The following is a 19,649-nucleotide window of genomic DNA, read 5'->3' as shown; positions in this document are numbered from 1 at the left end:
AATTTTCTTATTGTGAAAGTTTCCTTTAAAGCAATCTTCATGGGGAATTATTGAGCATAAACGTTATTGTTGAAATGATTCCTTGAACCGGAAAATATTGTTGGCAGCAATCTAACTTTTAGAATGGGCACCAGCTGATTCTTGCGTCTTTCACACTTGTTTAAATCCTTTTACCTGCTTAAAAAGCTATAATGTTGTGTTATGTTCACCATGCTTAGACATGTCCGACTGCTGACTTGTAAAGAAAATAAGTACTTTTCGTGGGAGTTGCAAACTAGTCAAATTTGCAGTTGCAAACTAGTCATTAGGAGGATGGAGTGGCAAGATTCGTCACAACCCTACTACAAATTGTTAACTACTCTCAAGATTACCTCTTTTTAAAACTAGTAATTAATTTGTTATCAGCATGTTAATTTATTATTATTTATTACTAGTTATTTATATAGCGCACACATATTTCACAGCACTTTACAGAGAATAGTTGGCCATTCACATCAGTCCCTGCCCTAGTGGAGCTTACAGTCTATGTACCCCGGAGCCGTAACTAGACTTTTGGGTGCCCTGGGATAGTAAGAGCATTGGCACCCCCCTCCCCTCTGTTATTCAAATAGGTACATAAGATGCACGCCCAAAAAAGGGGTGTGGCGGCTGCCATCAGAGATTGTGGGGCAGATACTGTAGCTCAATGTGTAAGGTGTCTGACTGCCATGTGAGAGTTGATAGGTTTGAGTCCCGGGTATGACAGTATTTTGAAATGTGTGTAAATAAAAGAGGATGTGACTGAAGGCGATTGGGGAGGTGGACAGATGGAGAGGGATTGGGGGGGATGTTAGCCAGGGAGGAGATAGGAGCAGCCAGGAGATGCTGGGAAGCTACAAGTGAGAATGATTATAAACAGAAAATTGACAAGCCTGAATGGTGCCCCCTTAGTTACGGCACTGGTGTTCCCTATCACATGCACACACAAGTACACACTAGGGTTAATTTTTGTTGGGAGCCAATTAACCTACCAGTATATTTTGGAATGTGGGAGGAAATCGGAGTACCTGGAGGAAATCCACGCAAGCACAGGGAGAACATACAAACTCCACACAGGTAGAGCCGTGGTGGGAATCGAACCCACGACCTAAGTGCTGTGAGGCAGTAGTACTAACCATTACACCATCTAGGCTGGCCCTTTGCATTATTAAAAAAAATTTCAAATCTTTACAGTTTTATATTGGTAATTTTTGACAGTATTCTATTCTGTACTAGATATTTGTTGTTTATACAATAGTGAGTGATTGGTGAGACTCAATATTACTTTCATCCAATGATTATAATATGTTCTCCATTTCTAATAGGAAGAGTAGTGATTGTAATGTCTTCATATTGGACTTATAAGCAAAGAAAAACCCTTTCTGAAGTGAGTTCTGATATAACCGTTGATCTCTAATTAGAGATATGGGGGAAATGTATCAAACCATGTTGCCCATAGCAACCAATCAACTTCTGTCATTTTATAGAATGTGCTAAATAAATGTTATCTAGAAGCTGTTTGGTTGCTATGGAAACTTTTACACTTGTCCACTTCTCCACTCTCATAGATTTGATAGATTTGCCCCTATGAGTAATAGTTTTTCCATAGTTAAACTGAAGATAAAATGAAAATTTGTCATCCAAAGAATTAAGACTCCGTTATCTTATGAGAAACATATTTGATTCAAAAGGGGGTGTATTAAAAGAGTATTAGGTTGTTTTTTATGTAAATTTTGGCACAGTGCGTCCTTAAACATTTTTCTGCCTCTGTGAATATTGAAACGCCCCTTGTGGAACCAGCTTCCAAGAGAGGCCAATCCATGTGCAAATTAATGTGGACTGGGCTGACCAATGAAATGCATTGTTGCAATACTTAAAGCCTCAGGCATATGGACACAGCTACCTATGAATAAGATATGATACAAAGAGTATATACATATGCCTGGCCCCAAAACCAATCTCATGAATTAATTTGTTCCCCACATGCAATCAGTTTCCATATTATGTTCCATATCTCTAAAAAACATATCCAGAATATGACCGTATCTTACACAAGGCACTGCTACATTTCTAATTTACGCACTCATCTCCTGCATGGATTTTTGCAATAGTCTCCGCATTGTTCTAAAACAGACTTTCACCACTACAATCCATTTTGAATGCAGCTGCGAGGCTGATTTAACTCTCTAAATGTTCATCATCTGCTGCTCCACTCTGTCAGTCCCACCATTGGTTACCTCTATTCTACCAGATTCAATATATAATGTTTTTACATACACATAAGGCTATTAACCAAACCTCACCGACATACATCTCTTCACTTATCTTAAAATATCTCCCAATCCGGCAACTCCACTGTGCACAAGATCTGCGTTTCTCATCCAAACGCTTCACATGCTCCCATTCACGGTTGCAGGACTTTTGGGCTGCACCAACTCTGTGGAATGCCCTCCCCCCTCATGAACAATAATACATTGCTCTAGTCTTCAAGCCTACCCTGAAAAATCACCTTTTCAGACAAGCTTATCAAATTACAGAAGCACCCACATGCCCTCCATAAGCTATCCTACCCAATTACACCCCATCTATACAGTCCACACATAACTTTACATATTTTCTCTTTCCTCTGTGTGACTGGATCTCACAGCCTACTAAGAACTTTTGCATCTGGCTGGACCAACATGCAATATGTAGCACCTATCCTTGTGTATCAATGCTATTTCCCTATAGATTGTAAGCTTGCAAGCAAGGCCCTCTTACCTCTATGTCTGTCTGTTATTACTGTTTGTTCCCAATTGTAAAGCACAATGGAATATGCTGGCACTATATGATTAACGGTTAATAAATAAATACTTCATTAATAGTTGCTGTAACCATGTATATTATATAACATTACAAATGACAAAAAAATCTGAAAGGTACCTTTCCTATGTCAATACTAGTGCAAAAGCTAAATATACATACATTTATACATTATCAACTAATTTATTTTACAACATGCTAATAAAAAATACCCTCATACACTCTTGGTTCCACGAGCTTACCCAGTCTGATCTTTAGACACCGGATACCCAACTGCATGTTCTTGTAATTCTAACAGCTCATTTGTAAATGCCAGAGGAAATAACAGTTAGGTATAATAGTGCAGGGGAAAAAATATGCCATGTTACTGTTGCCCAATCTTGTTTTAGATATTTGAAATTTCATAGGCTGTTTTTAAGAGTTAAATATGGTTTTCACTTAGTGAATTGGGAACTCTTTTGATTACAAGTGACAACACCACCCCCATTACTTCCAGTGAAGCAAAGTCAACGGAGTAAACTCCAATAAAACCTGTCCAAGAATAGCTTATGCTGGAACATGAGTAATGGAAAAGTGTCATTGCTCTATTTCATTATCGCTGTCATCCGTTCTTTTGTTCTGAAAAGCTTCTCTGTAAAAGTTCTAGTTGAAATAAAAATAGAGCTTGTAAGTTATAGAGGATCGTCCACTGTGCTTAGACTGCCACTGTATCTTATGACTGAAATGCTCCAATTTTTATTTCTCTATTGATTCTGTCTATCAATGAAGAAGCTCTGGGAGTGCATGGGAAAGGAAAACCATTAAAGAGATTGAGGTTTAGCAGAAAACAATGGCAGAAGATTCACAACTAATTATTTACAATCATTCTGTTGTACAACAAAAATATATAGTACATTCATGGCAAGATTGTATCTGGAAAGAGGAACAACAGAACTTTAAAAACCTAAAAATAGAATACTTTTAATTGTAAAAGTAAACTATTTCAAATATTAATTTTCTTCAATTACAAAAAAAGATTTTGTAATTTCAACGAAAGTTTATTGTAAAGGTTTCTGAGTGGTCAGAACGTTAGATATTTTGTTTCGGTGTACAAAAGAAATCTGAATTTTTTTTTAAAGAAAACTGAAGTGCTCTTCTGCACATTCTCAGCAAACGCTCGTGATCTGTGCAATGGAAAGTGGGATCAATTCAATTAGGTGTGAATCGCGTACCAGAACATTGCACCTACATAGCAGATTTTCATTCGGTCCCATAGAGGTGCTGAGAAAAATCTCTGACTTTGCTGCATTGCTGTGGGAACCTCATATCGCCGGTATCATGCCTTGCAATTGGATTGAACCGTCTGTATTTATCCACCTTTTTTTATTTGATATATTACTAGGCTTCAAAGCATCTCTGTGTATCTAGATGCAATTTTAATTAATTTCCTTATGGTGCCCATCCACTAGACGATTTATGTGAGCGATTGAACGATAACGATACCGTAATCGTTCATAAATCGTTTGCAAATCATTAAGAAATATGTCTAAAACGACCAGCAATGCGCGTGCCCACTGGTCGTTTAGACGTCTATCATCTTGCAAACATGCTGGACAACCTGACGATATCGTCAGGTTCAGTATGTTTGCAGATAATTGATGACCCTGCACTGAATGACTGCTTGTTCAGTGCAGGCTCATCACAGACTGACAAACGACTACACGATTACAATGTCGTAATCCTGCAGTGTTTTTCAGATCTTTAAGTGGATGGGCACCTTTATATGTTATTCTGTTTGTAGGCTGTTACAATTTACAATTACATGATACAACAGCACTTTAACTTGCCAGATTAGGAGCCTAATAGGTCACCAATTTATCTAGGTACTATAGATTGTTAGCTCTGCTGTTGCTTTGGGAATGTTGTTCTTTGTTAAGCCTAGGAGTTCCTGAAGAACCGAACTGATGTGCCTGATTCCGAGTTGCACGCTAATGCAATCGCGACTGCATTCTCTTATGGATCGCAGTTGCTAACCATATGTTATAGCCTTCCGAAGCATAGCTGAGCCTAGGGACTCCCACTGCTGCCTTTTCATATACGTCGGATGACGTGTAACAGTGTAAACATTGGTACCATCAATGCACATTGGGAAATCACGCAGCATCTAAGTCAAGTCTGACCTGTTTTAAACAATGCAGCTCTCCTGACATGCAGAGAGCTCTCATGCTGTGATTGAGACCGCAATGGCTAATTTATATACGCCCATGAAACAGCATTTAAACGGTTAGACATGCCTGCGACGTGTGCGAATGGTTCCTCTGTATGAGATTAATTGCATTTCAATCTCAACACATGCACAGTGCAATTTCCGTGCATGTGCATTAGCAAACAATAACTCAATATGCAAAAATATCGGCCTTGCGTAGAACTCAAAATCAGGCCCAGTGTACATTACATGGTTAAGCCCAATTTTCTGGTCAATTTAGTATTGATTATTATTTGATATTTTCTTTGTTTACAGGAGAAATCACCACAACAACGCTACTGGATCGGGAAGCTAAGTCAGAGTACATCTTAATTATCCGAGCAGTGGATGGAGGGGTGGGACCCAATCAAAAAATTGGTATTGCAACTGTGAGTTTATTTTTAAGTTTCTGTTGGCAATCATAAGTTCATAAGTTCACTATTTTTTTAGAACTTTGGTTGCAGTTTTTAAAATATATTTATTTATAATCATATAAAACCAACACGGATTCTACACATTTAGCTATTGATAAATTAGGGAGTTATTTTAAATAATAGTTATCTGAACACGCACCACCATTTGTAGGTTTACAATAAAGAAGATATGTCTGGGATTGGGAGAAAATGTAGCCAGGTGATGACCTCTTTCTGACAGGGTTTATAGACATTGGACATCCAAGCTGACTGGACCATGTGTTCTTGGTGTTCAAACTGAGTGACAGAATCAAATGACATCATTGAGACTGCATCATATATATTCACTAGAAAAAAGTGACATCACTGATGAACAGATCATCCATGACGGCACTAGTTCCTAGTTAACTGGCCGGCTGCTTTATGCCTATTAACTTTGATTCAGTCCACACAATGTCTGCTTTGGAATTAGGTAAACCTTCTCACTATGGTAACATGCATTGCAAGAAATCTCTATATAATAATAAATTATGTTTTTCTACATAAACACATAAGAGGGAATGGTCTTTGTATGTTTTTTTTTTTAGTTTCTGTATGTTAAGTTTCTAGTACATTTTGAGTTTATAAGAACAGAATAAATTATTGAAAGAAATCATAATTATGCTAGGTGCTTGTGCTGTATCTAAAATGGCTAGAAGCATTTATTTTTATTGACTCAGTGGAGCTTAAACCAAGATATTTTATAACCTGTGACTTACAAATCTGCAGGTTATGTTTATTTGTATTGGTTATTTTTGAAGTTGTGATCACATTTAAAGATATTGGCAGATCCTATAATGTTAATTGGTGCATAGCTGTAGGCATATCTAGCATTACAAGATTTTGTAGTGTTACAATATCCTGCTTGTCTTGGGTAGAAGTGGTCTTGCGAAACACTACATCTTTTGCCTTCATGATACACGAGATGGACTACAGCTTGGGCCTCTTTTTTTTTTTTTGAGGGATATAGACATATGCCCATAGACATGTAAATAACTTTGACCTTTTTTCAGGCCACACCTCCAATGGTATTTTGCCTTTGATTACCACTGTATGGGCTCAATTCTTGAGACATACTGCAGTTTAAACTGCTTCTGCCTAGAATCTCTTGTCCAGACCTGCATCTGTCTTTCAGCAATAGTTCTGTTTGCACTTTCACTCACGCTATTCTGTTCTGGTGTGTAGGCAATTATTCGTTGATATATATTTTATTTCTCTTGAGGTAGACAGCTAGATCTCTATTTTCATATTCTCCACCATTGTCAGACCTCAGCACTTTTATCTTCAGGCCTGTCTGAGTTTCTACTAGACTATGGTACTCCATAAGTTTACTTGTAACTCTGCTCTTGGTTTTCAGGATGTATATGTGCATCATTATTGTAGCATGATCTATGAGCCATAAAGTAGCAGTTCCCGCTCAATGATTCTACGTCCATTGGTCCACACACATCTGTGTGCACTAATTCCAAAGATTCTTTAGCTCTGGATGCTGACTTAGGAAATGGTCAACATATTTGCTAATGTTTCATGCAATTTTCACACTCTGGTCTCTCTGAATTTTTCACCTATGTCCCCGTCACCATGGCATCTAGAAGCTTTTTGTACATTGTCATACCCTAGGTGACGCAGGGGTCTATGTACTAATCCTTTGAGATAAATAAAATGGATAGAGCTAAAGTACCAACCAATCAGCTCCTAACTGTAATTTTTCAAACATAGCTTGACTCCAAAGCCACAAGACTCCAAAGACACTACTAGGAAATCATACTCTGGCATAAGGTTTTGCCGCATCAACATTGCAACCTCCTCATCATGTACTTGGACACATGCTGATGTTAATTGCGAGATAGACATTGACATTCTTGCATGCACTCAGCTTTGTGCTGTATAAAGTATGCCTTGATTCTTCTTATTAATATACAGATGGGCCCAGCTATTTTGTTGCTCATAGTGCGACATTCAGACTTCTGAATCACACCATGGAACATTAAGTGATGGCTGTACTGTGGCACACCATTCCGTTAACGAAAGATAATCCATGGCATGTAATACACTGCTTAAACACTGGGTGGCGAGTACACCACTGATGAAATTTGTACTACTTAATAGCATACTATAGAAGTTAATGGATATCCCTGACAAGTGGGCCAATCACATTTACACAGTGTATTTCCATGTTGCATGTTCGCACAAGTAATCTTTTTAATCATAATGTAGAAGCTCTTTGAACGAGACTCAAATCAGTTCAAATACATAACTACAGTAGTGTAATTGCCATGTTCTTATGACCGTATACCCGATAGAGTACATTGAGATGCACGCTCAGCTTTCATTGAGATGGGATTAATTACTCTCTGATGGTGGGGTACTGTGTTTACATGAACTACAGTAGTATAATATTTTGAAAGAAAGACACATTTTTTATTATTAAAAATAGCAACGGGTTGGTGGAGTGCACAAGAATGAGCCCACTTTTGACATTGTACACATTGCCTGCTGTAATTTGCAGACGTCACATCACATACACGACAGGTGCGGCTCTTGATATGGCTGGTGTGTGTGGGCTAGAGGTTTCGGTGAGTGCCTTGCAAAGTGGGCGTCCCGGGTCGAGACCTGGAAAAGAACAATTTTTTTTAATGTTCACTACAGGATTGAAAATAAATCACTAGGTGGTGTGTGAGTTCTGTCATTTCTACAAATACATACAGGTACTGTATCTATCTGTGTTGACCAAAAAAGACGCACCCCCAGCATTGCATAAAGACTGAACAATTGAAGTACAGTATTCTTATCCAAGCCTACTGAACTCAATACATTGTCCTCAACTTCCCATCACCTGGCATTTCTATGCTACTTTATGCCACCCAGCAAAATTCTATGCTAAACCGCCATGCATTAGACATTATATTTTACATATTACAGAGTCATCTCTCTGTGTGTATGGCCACCCAAGTTCCTTTACCACCCCCCCCCCACAATGATGCATTACTATTCAACCTCACTGAGCTAATTGTATGACTCACCACCATCCCCCACCATCATTCACTTCTAATGCCACCGCGTGCTGAGCCCGTTATTGACAATTGTTCACATTGTCTGCTGTAATTTGTAGACGTCACATAACACACACGATGGGTGCAGCTCTTGGTATGGCTGGCATGGGCTAGAGGTTTGGGTGAGCGCCTTGCAGAGTGGTTATCCCAGGTTTGAGACCTGGAATTGGAATTTCTTCTTTTTTTTTCAGTTAATAATATTGTCTTGCTGTGGAACTACAGGTCCCAGCAAGCTTCCCCCGCATGCTGATACTTGGAGAACCATAAGTACCAGCATGTGGGGCATTACAGGTACCATTACTGGTACCTGTAGTTCCACAGCAAAATAAATATTACAATAAACAAAAGACACACACACAATATAAAGTTAAAGTTTATTAAAACATACATGCACACAAGTAATGGGTGTGAAGTATCCCGACGCTGGCAGCCAGAAGGGAGAAGGTATGTACCCTATCCCTACCCTCTCTCCCCCCTAACCCTCAGCGGTGCCTAACCCAAACCTCCCCCTCTAGTGCCTAACCCTAACCTTCCCCCGGAGGTGCCTAAACCTAACCTTCGCCCGGAGGTGCCTAAACCAAACCCTCCTTACCGTACCCTAAATCTAACCCTACCAGGGGGTCCCTAGCCCTAACCTACCCCCAGGGGTGCCCAATCCTAACCACCCCCCCTTGCGGCTAACGCTAAGGGTGCCCCGTATTTACCTCATTCAGTTTGCAACCTTCACATTCTGTATTTCAACGCTTATCTTAAGTCCCGTGCCGGGCTTCTGCAGTCGGGATATAGACCGGTGGCATCTCCTCCAGCAGTCTATTGACTGCATCCCTGCACACACACATGTACACGCACTATAAATATATTTATATTTACTGTATAGTATATATTTATATTAGTGTATTTATAAACATAAACTTCATGCAAGTACTGCATTAATACTAATGAACAAAATACGCAAAACAGTTTAGAAAATTATTTTTTAACAATAAAACTTTAATAAAACACAGTATATAAAAAAAATAAAATTAAATGTAATGCAAAATGAAATAAAAAAAAAAGGATGACCACCACCCGCAGTTGAATTATTAGCCGTCTGAATTGCTCTGTGAGGAAAAAAAAAAGTTTTATACCAGTAATAGGGTTAAATTTTTTTTAAACAGTGTGCAGTAAAAAAAACAGGTACAGTACTTAAAGTACAGAATCAAGTCTTTCACTAGTACTGTACAGTCATTGACTCTTACTAAAACCTAATGTACCTAAATAGGATGTACAGTTCTTCACATGGATCTATCCATACAGCTTATATTGCAAGTCAGTTTTGATTGTGCACAACATGGCTGCCTTACCTGGCACTCTCGTAATGGTATAAAAAAAAATCTACATGGACCTGACTTATGTATTTTGGGACTCTACTCCTAGCAATAAGATGCTGCAACCACCTACAGTATTTTGTGTCATCTATTTTAGACTTATGGGTCTATTTACTAAGCTGTGTTAGGAGAAAAGTGAATGGTGATAAGGTACCAGCCAATCAGCTCCTAACTGCTATTTTTTTTTTTTAACACAGCCTGTGACATGACAGTTAGGAGCTGATTGGCTAGTACCTTATCACTGTTCACTTTTTCTCCTAACACATCTTAGTAAATAGACCCCTTAATCTTCAAAATTTCCACCTGCGAGTTGCCTGCGAGTAGCTTCATCTGTTTTAGTAAAAAAAAAGGTACCGTAAGTTACAGAAACAACTTAAGTTGGCTAGTTCTAACAACTCTTCATCCACATTTCCATTTGATATATCCACATTTCAATTTATCATCACACAGTACTGTACTTACTGCACGGGGGAGGTCCAGTTGGTCCAGCTTGGGCCTGCTGGTCCTGTGATGGTGGTGGTGTCTGGACTGTGGAAAAAGAACACTGTACCGTTAGTTTCCCTAAAAACAATTTGGAAACAAACAAACCCCTACTGTACAATTCTTGACCAGACCCTCCATAACACCAAAAACAAACACGTCTACTGAAAGAGTCTACATACTGTAGTGCACGCACGAGAAGTGAAAAGTACAGTAATACAGTACAATTAAAAACTGAAACTCTCACAGTTTTTAAAATGGCCCATTTTAACAGAGTCCGAACACATACAAGCTCCCATGTTTTACAGGCAGAAAACTCTTGTGCTGTTGCACTGTGTGCCACTCCCGACTGGCTCCACTGGGCATGCACAGTACTACTGGGCGCTACGTGTGGCATACAGTAGCATAGAAATGCCAGGTGGTGGGAAATTGAGGACAATTTATTCAGTAGGCTTGGATAAGAATACTGAACTTCAATTGCTTGGTCTTTATGCAATGCTGTGTGTGCGTATTTTTGGTCAACACAGATAGATATCTGTATGTATTTGTATAAATTACAGAACTCACACACCAAGTGATTTCTTTTTAATCCTGTAGTGAAGATTTTTTTTTAAAAATGTCCTTTTCCAGGTCTGAAACCTGTAACGCCCACTTTGCAAGGCGCTCACCCAAACCTCTAACTCACACATGCCAGCCATATCGAGAGCCTCACCATGTATGTGATGTGACGTGTGCGAATTACAGCATGCAATGTGTGCAGTGTCAATAGCGGGCTCAGCATACGGCGGCATTGAATAGAAGCGAATGATGGTTCGGAAGCATTAGTGAATATTTATCCCGTATCATTAAAAGCTGTGCATGTGTGTGAATTATTTTTATAAAAAAGTACAGGACTTACACACTTAAAGTAATAATTTAAAACTTTATTACACATTCTTCTACAGCCCTGATTCCATGACGAAAATGCTGTACTATAGTGTACCGAATCACAGTTTCTGTCAGCCAATGATCGGGCGGTGATACAGAAAATGCATTGGATAGCGAATGAATGTGCAGTGTAGTTTAGGAAAAGCGACACCTGGTGGACAAAAAGTTATATTACACGTTATGACTTTTTCCTGCGCCACGGTACGTTCCATTACGATTAATACTGAATGGCATGACTCAAGGTGTACTGTGTGGTGCGAGATGCATGGTGCTCTACGGAGCAACAAACTAGCTGGGCCCATCTGTATCACATGCAGATGTGTTCCCATGGATAATGGAATATATATGTTGTTCTACAGCTAAGTTTATGGACCCTATGGCTTTATCTGCATCATCTGGTTTGGTATTATTATCTGGATCACTGTTAACCTTCCACAGCTTTTCCTGCTATGGCCCGTATTCAATTAGAGGTGAAAAGTCCAAATCCATGGAAAAGTATTGCGGATGACGTCATTTCGCCAGGCGGAAAGTTTCCTCCATATTCAATTCCAAAGATTTTTCATGTACGTGAAAAGTCAATGCAATGTAATCAGCGGAAAAGTTTTGCCTATGAATAGCAGGCGGAAATAAGTGCAGAATTGTGGTTTTGGGGTGCAAACCTCGGGAGACCCCCCTGCACCCTTGGGACAGTCCCCCAAAGATAAACTGTGTAAAAAAAAAAAAAAAAAGACTTTAGAAGACACCAAAAAAGTACATTCATTTTGGGGGCGAAAAAGTGCAAAGTTGGGGGACAAACTTAAAAACTAGCGAAATAGACTTCAGAGGGGTCCCCCAAGTATGGGGTAGGTTTTTTTTTTATTGCAGGTGCTTGCGGCGGGTGGAGTACTTATGTTCACATAACAATACTGCTTAATGCTCTTCTTCACCACTTGTGTTAATGCGCTAATTGGCAGCAATTGTCACAACTTAAGTACCCCAAATACCTTCATTCAGGCTAATCGGGGGCTTCTATAGTGATCCCCAATGTTAGTGCATCTTATGGGGGGGGGTCAGGCAGAGTTCCCTATTTTTGACAGGACTTTTCACCTGTTTCAGTTTCGCCGGGTGCCGTTTTCGCCTTTCTAATTGAATACGGCAAACAGCGGGAGCACGCCCGATACTTTTCCGCATGCAAAACACGTGATGTAGGCGAAAAGTCCGGCATGCGAAAAAGTATCGCTGGTGCGAAACTAATTGAATACGGGTCTATATCTGCATTTGCAAGTGGCATCGTTTTCTGAGCCCACTAGTTTAATGAACTCATACTAGCCCCTGCACTGTACAGTTTTCCTTGTATGAATAAAGGATTTTTCTGTACTCATGCAAATCCCCTGTTTTGCTGCAACACTTTTTCTGAGTATCATTAATCTTTACCCACTATTTGTCAGGGCACATAACCTTATTGTAAATTTTATGATGGTAGTAGGTGTCGATGCTGTGCGATGGATTAGGGAGTCTAGTGGGGTTAGGGTTAGGTTTGGGTGGAGAGATTAGGGTTAGGCACCCCTAGGGAGGGTTAGGGTTAGGCACACCCCCTGGGAGGGTTAGGTTTAGGGAGTGGTAAGAGGGGGTTAGGGATAGGCAGCCCAGGGGGGAGAAGTTAGGGTTATGTACTAGGGGGGAGGTTAGGATTAGGCAACACTAAGGAAGGGTTAGGGCTAGAGCAGGGTAGGGGAGGTTTAGGATACTTTCCTGCACCAGTCGGGATCTCCTCCTGTCGGGCATCCGCTGTCAGGATTTCAATCCCATTCCCAAAGAGGCTCCTTGGTCACAGATAAGTCGATTATCAAACTTCTGAGTAACTCTATGGTCGCGAATAATTGACACGGGAACTGAGACGCCAGAGCCATTTTTACTGTATACGGGATCGCATTTGCAGGCTAAGACATGCCTGCAATCCAGTTGCCACCACCTGTTGCCTCACAAAACCGGTCCCTGTTTGTCATTCACTTTGCAAATAAATCCTCACTGCGGTGACAACAATCATGAAACCCGACGAATATACAGTGTGACTCAGATGCATGCAAAGGCCACCGATAATCGCTCATCTGCCTATAAATCCCCATATGTAATAGTCAATAAATGTGTGTAGTGCTGTGTTATTAACTAATTCTTAAAATGATTAGCTTATTGCTTCTATAGAATGTTGTCATTGCAGTCCTTTGCATGATTTAAATGTTTTCAATTTCTATCTGCAAGGTTTTGATTTCCATTTTTAATGCTGCATAATAAATATTAATAGGGAGGTGTTACCACAAACATGCTAATTGCTAACACAGATAACAAGCTCTCAGTACAGGGCACAGCAGAATGATATTCAATTAACAGTTATCTAGAGGGAAGTGTAAAGACATTTAATTACCACGTGTAATTAATTTGTGACTGTACTTACAGAACACAGTTTATTACGTTACTTTGCTTAACCTGTGGTGATAACCCAGAAATACAGAAACAAATTAATGTGATGCAGGATATCTGAAATCAGAAGAGCAATTTCACAGCGAATGTCTTCCCCACCACATAGAAGCAGGCTTTGGGCTACTTCCCTTTATTTCATTATCTTCTCATATTTATTTTCTTTACAGCACGGAAATGTAAATAATTTTAATTATAGGTACTATACTGTAGCCCTGGTTTGCAAAAGTTTTTCATGAGCATGGATCTATTTGCTATGTCAGACTGGGATAGCAAGAGCATACGTGCCTACTCTCCCGATTTGGTCGGGAGCCTCCCGAAAATCGGGTGCCGCTTCTGACCTCCCGGAAAAGTAAGCATACCTCCCGGCCCCTCTAGTCCCCCCCGCAATATCACCCGAAACACCCGCAGCGGGGGGCTGATAACGCAGTTCTCGCTGAATCGCGTCATCATGACCCCCCCCTGCTCCACAATGCCGGAAATCTCGGCATTGTGTAGCGGAGGCGGGGCCAAATGATGTGAATATGTGGCTCCGCCCATAGCCCTGCCCCCAAATGGCATGTGGCATCCCGGTCACGCCCCCTTTTGTCAGCCCCGCCCCCTGTTAAGCCGACCTGGCTGCCTCACTCCCGGAAAAGGCTAAAAAGATATTGGCAAGTATGAGCAAGAGTGCACCACACTATCACTAGGCACTCCGATGCTGACTCAAAATGAATGATATTCACAAACATTTTAGAGGGGTATTCAATATGAAACGTTAACTTCACTGTCGAAGTTAACGTTTCATATCCGAGTTTTTTTCTGCGTTAAGGTATGGTGCGCGTTCCCGCTTATCCACGTATTCAATCTAAAATTAACAAAAACGGGAAACTCCGAAGTTGGATTTGCGTAAAGTTACGAATTTTTCCTTAAAATAATTGTAATACCCCCCCTAAAGTTGTAAAAACATGGGGGAACACTATGGGTACCCCCGTTTTAGCCTTTAATTGAAAGTCGGGGATTTAAATAGCCGCAGCAGGTGTTTTTTTCCCGACATTGAATAAGTGATGCAGAAGAGCACTTAGGTTATTTTTTTTCATTTTTTTAAGTGGTCCCATCAAATTTGGGGTACATAAAAATGGGTATTAGCATATTTTTAAGTCCCTAAAGTAATTTTTTAAAAATTCTGCATTTGTGCACCTGCCGCTATAATTCTATTCTAGAAAACATCTGCCGCATACTTGCAGAATAGCCCTGAACCTATTTCCCTATTGTTAAACAATTTTTTCCCATTTTTTTTTTTTGCACCCCAATTTTTAAATTAATTTTTTGGGGTTTCCCTAATTTATTTATTTTTTTTTTTTTTTGACACAGTTCTTTTTTAAATGTCATTCCCAGGGGTGCAGGCTATTTTTTTAAGCCTGCACCCCTAAACCCCAATTCTGCACTTTTTTTCGACACCTATTCAATGGTGAAAAGTCATCCCCGTTTTTTATCAAAGACTTTTCAAAACTGCGATAAGTCTTTGAAATTGAATACGGTGTAAAACTCAAACCTGCGATAATGACGTCAAAAGTGCGATATTAACGCAAAAACGATGTTATCGCTCCCATATTGAATACCCCTGTTAGACTCTCATATAAGCTAATATATAGTACTATACTGTTTCAGAGGGGTCTATTTACTAAGCAGTGTTAGGAGACAGTGAAAAGTGATAAGAAAGTGATAAGGTGCCAGCCAATCAGCTCCCAACTGTCATCTCACAGGCTGTGTTTGAAAAATGTTGGAAGCTGATTGGCTGGCACCTTATCACTTTCTTATCACTTTTCACTGTCTCCTAACACTGCTTAGTAAATAGACCCCTTAAAGGTGTCATTTGAATGTACTGGTGTGACTAAAGTTTGAGGCCCTCTGGTTGACTGCCTGGCTATGTTAATGAACAGGTGAGGTCTGTATGCTCTAATGTCTTACTATTGTAACCGCAAACATCAGCCTAATTTGACCAGGATGAATGCGATTTGATGCAGGCATCAACATAATTGTGTACTGGCAAAAATTACTTATGCGATCATAGCTAAATCCATGTTTGATGCAATCACTTGGGCATGAATAGTTTGCAGATTCAGAGGTGAATGCAGTCTCAATGTTGCATGCAAATGGCGAATTTTTTTAATCTGCACTGCGCATGCTCCCTAATGGTTACCACCAAAAGCTGCAAGAACAAATATGGACAAGGAGAGAGAGGCAATTTCTGTGGGCGTTTCTGGGTGGTAATGGGGGTGTCGTGTCTCAGTTAGCGACTGCGGCTTTTTCCACAATTGCACTGATCTCTGTGGCCATGGTCAGAAGGACATTCTGCGACAGCATAGGGCTGGTGAAGTGTTTGATGGTGCGGCCATTGGTGCATCTTAATATGCAAAGAGACGGATAAGCGCCCCAGCCAATGGGCATTTCTGTACGAATCCCATTGGCTGCAGCATTAGTATAAAGGCTCAGTTGGGGCATTTCGTGCATAGGCTACTTTAGGAGAGGGTATGCCAACAGAAATGTGGACTATGCAGTTAAAGCCTTACACATAATGATGCCTGCTTTTAGACACATCTTTTCCATTGACGATAGGGAAGGAACTAGAGCGCACTGATGAAATCAAAAGTACGGAATGGAACCAGTTCAACCGCAGAGACACGTGCGATATCCGCATTGCGTTCCGTGCATGAAATTGGGGAGCAATTATGGCCAACTTGCATTAAACTCTGCATAAGCCCCTAAATGTCTCCACTTCTATACAGTATCAATCCCTGATTAGTACAATATAGCCAGTAATACTGTAGGTTTAGCATAACATACGTTCTTTACCTTTTCCTGGTCTAAAATACCTTTGAGGATCTAATGAAAGTTATGGACCCCCTCACAAAATACATAAACTTAATTTTATTGCTTTGGAAAATGACTTACATAAGCAGAAAAAATAATATCCATCTTTACAAATAATTATAACAAAACATTTTAATGAATCCAAATCATGTAAATGAAACAAAAAGCAAACTTTAATGCATAAAAGTAAATTCAATAAACCCCCTGCTGTTTGCATGAAGTACGTAATTTTACAGTTGTTTTTGTCAATGCAATTTGTACCCCTTCCCCCAAAACAAGTGATCTGTTTTTTTTGGGGGGGGGGTTTATAGTATTAATAGAAAATCCAGAGCACTGAGAGTCACAACTAAAATTTATTATTTACAGTAATAATGAATACAAATCAGAGATGTGCGTGGACTCCCGTGTTTTGGTTCTAATTGATCGCCGTGTTTTGGTTTTGCCAAAACCACCCTCACATGAATGTAGATTTTAAAAAAAAACAAAATTACTAAAACAGCTAAAATCATGTAATTTGGGCCTGTTTTGCTTCTGCAGAATTACTAACCTCAAAACATGGCATTTTAAAAGAATATAGCACATCTATGAAACATTGCAGCCCAGCAGTGGCAGACAAGATGGCAGTTTAACATAAACTATACGACACCATAGAAAAAATATTTTCATTAATCAAGGGCAGTACAGGGCAATAGAGATGGAGTATGTAATGGAAGACAGGTAAAGCATTGGTTGATTAATATAATTAAATTTAAGACATGGCCTTGCGAGAGCTGTTTTGAAGCAGCGGAGAACAGAAAAGACTATAAAAGAATACAATGTTAATAGCCAAGGATTCCTGACAAGAGTTGCAAGAAAAGCTGGCCTTACTAGCCCCCCCTCCCCTCCCTTCTTCCTTCCTAATTGGGTAACATACTCCTGTAGTACATTTATGAAGTTCTCCAGAGAGTCTGAATATGAGGGAAATAAGCTCAGAGGCCCGAAGACAGTACATAATGGTGGTGGAGCATGTAAAGAAGATTGAATGATTAATTAAAAAAAAAATTATTGAGATGTGGCCTTGTGCCTTCTAGTTCATATTACTAAGTCTATGTTCCATAATTCTGTACATTTTTATATTTTGTGAGACATCACATTATTATTGGTTAAAAATGTGTTGAATCAGTTGTGTTAGAGCAATAACCTGTAAAAATTTTGCTCTATGCAAAAAAAAGACCATCACCAATGCCCCCCCCAAAATATATCCCATAATGAAAAGAAAAGTGGTGCAAAATGGAATTATCCTAGGGCCCTCTCACCCACCCTTGTTGACATGCACAGTTTACCAAAGCAAGCAGTTAAGATACAGGGACTGCCACACTTGTGGCTGAAGTGCTTGGTTTATTTAGGCCCCCACAAAACAAGCTACCAATGAGCTTAAGGTGGCTAACAGCATTGTTAATCATCTCTACACTGGGAAGAAGTCATTATCATGCTCCTAACCCTCATCAATGTTAACATCATCACCTAATATTAACTCATCCTCCCTGGAATGCATTGTTACAGAAGTCTCTGTCCTCTGTTGCAAATGGCGGCAAAAGTCTTCCTCATAGAATTTGTAGTTCATTTTTATGAACATAAGTTTTTCTATTTTTGAGAAAGTAGCCTCCTATGATGTTTGCTCACAAGGTTTCCGGCTGTGCTAAACACTCTTTCTGAGTACACACTGGAGGGTGGGCAGCTTAAGTACACCAAAGCTAGTTTGTACAAGGGGCTCCAAATTGGATTTTGTTTTCCTCCCAGTAATCTAAAGGACAGTGTGACATGCTAACTTGTACATTGGGGGAGAGGCTCTAGATTGCACACCCTAAGCACAATGTGAGGTGCTACCTGCTGAGACTTGTAGTGCTGCAAGCATAAAGAGACAAATGCAGGGGCTCTCTGGGCTGGTGTGGCTTGGCTGCTTCATGGCATCATAAAGTACACTTTTTCACTTCTTTAGCTTGTTTTTTATATATGTAGAACTTTATACACTTTTTATTATAACCTCCTACTTATGTAGGACTTAACACGTAGGCTTTCTTTATTATTCTTTAACCCTCACTTTAAATCTCACACTAGTGTGATGCCATGGGGCGATTCTGCTGAGTTGGCCTTGGGGGTCCCGTGCCCTATATTTGTTCCATAGGAGTGTTAGGGACCTGCCTGACGCGGTGGGCAGGCCCATAATTATGGCCATTATTATGCAAAGAACCTCTTTAATGCTATTAAACAGTTATGTTATTAGGTTCAGCATGGTTAGAGTGTGCACTTGCATTTGTCTTTAACTTGTACATTGTCATTAAAATAATCCTTCACCATTAATGCTTAGTGTATCAGATTGAATCATGGTAGAGGTGTCAATAATTGTGGGCAATTATTTTAAGCCTGATCAGATGTCAAAATAGTGATTCATTTTAGTGCGCTGAATTGACTCATCATTCACATACGCAGGGGGTCTCTTGGTAAAGGACAGTTTTTTCCTGGAAGCAGCATTTGCAGAAGAAAGTGAAGCCTGAGACGTTGTCATGTCATGTGCCATTTGAACAAATAACTTGCTGGCAAGGAACCCTTTGCATCTCTTAAGATCTGTGTCAGTTGGAATGAAAGACATAACATATGAATTAAACCTGGGGTCAAGCATGGTTGCAAAAATGTAGTGATCCATTTGCAAGATCTTGACAACCTTTTGGTCCTGGCAGAGCAAATAAGAAGTTGATCTACAAGTCCAACATACATAGCGGAATCACTTTGTTTCATCTGGGCCTTCAGTTTCTCTAGCTGCTTTTCCAGTAGTTGTATTAAGGGAATCACCTAACTCAAGCTGGCAGTGTCTGAGCTCACTTCATTAGTTACTACTTTAAATGAATTCAATAGCTTGCATAAAATGGACTAAGGTACATCCCCCTCCTCTCTCTATGTCATTGATTGTTGTTTAGATTTGGATGGCTTGTTGCTGGTCCTACATTCACAGATGTATATAAAAGGTGGTATTCCACAAGGT

The 19,649-nt window shown here is 39.8% G+C and overlaps 1 protein-coding gene across 1 annotated transcript in view; it reads left to right on the top strand.

Annotated features, from left to right (window-relative positions):
• CDH23 (cadherin related 23) overlaps positions 1-19,649 on the top strand; it is a 1,221,584-nt gene that overhangs the window by 697,285 nt on the left and 504,650 nt on the right. The window contains exon 20 of the mRNA XM_088472189.1: positions 5,321-5,433. Coding sequence (XP_088328315.1) covers positions 5,321-5,433 — 113 coding nt within the window. The remainder of the gene's footprint in view (positions 1-5,320; positions 5,434-19,649) is intronic.

The sequence above is a fragment of the Taudactylus pleione genome, unplaced genomic scaffold, assembly GCF_031769625.1.
Source record: "Taudactylus pleione unplaced genomic scaffold, aTauple2 ptg000121l, whole genome shotgun sequence".
Taxonomy (NCBI): Eukaryota; Metazoa; Chordata; class Amphibia; order Anura; family Myobatrachidae; genus Taudactylus; species Taudactylus pleione.
This window is presented reverse-complemented; position numbering and strand designations above follow the sequence as displayed.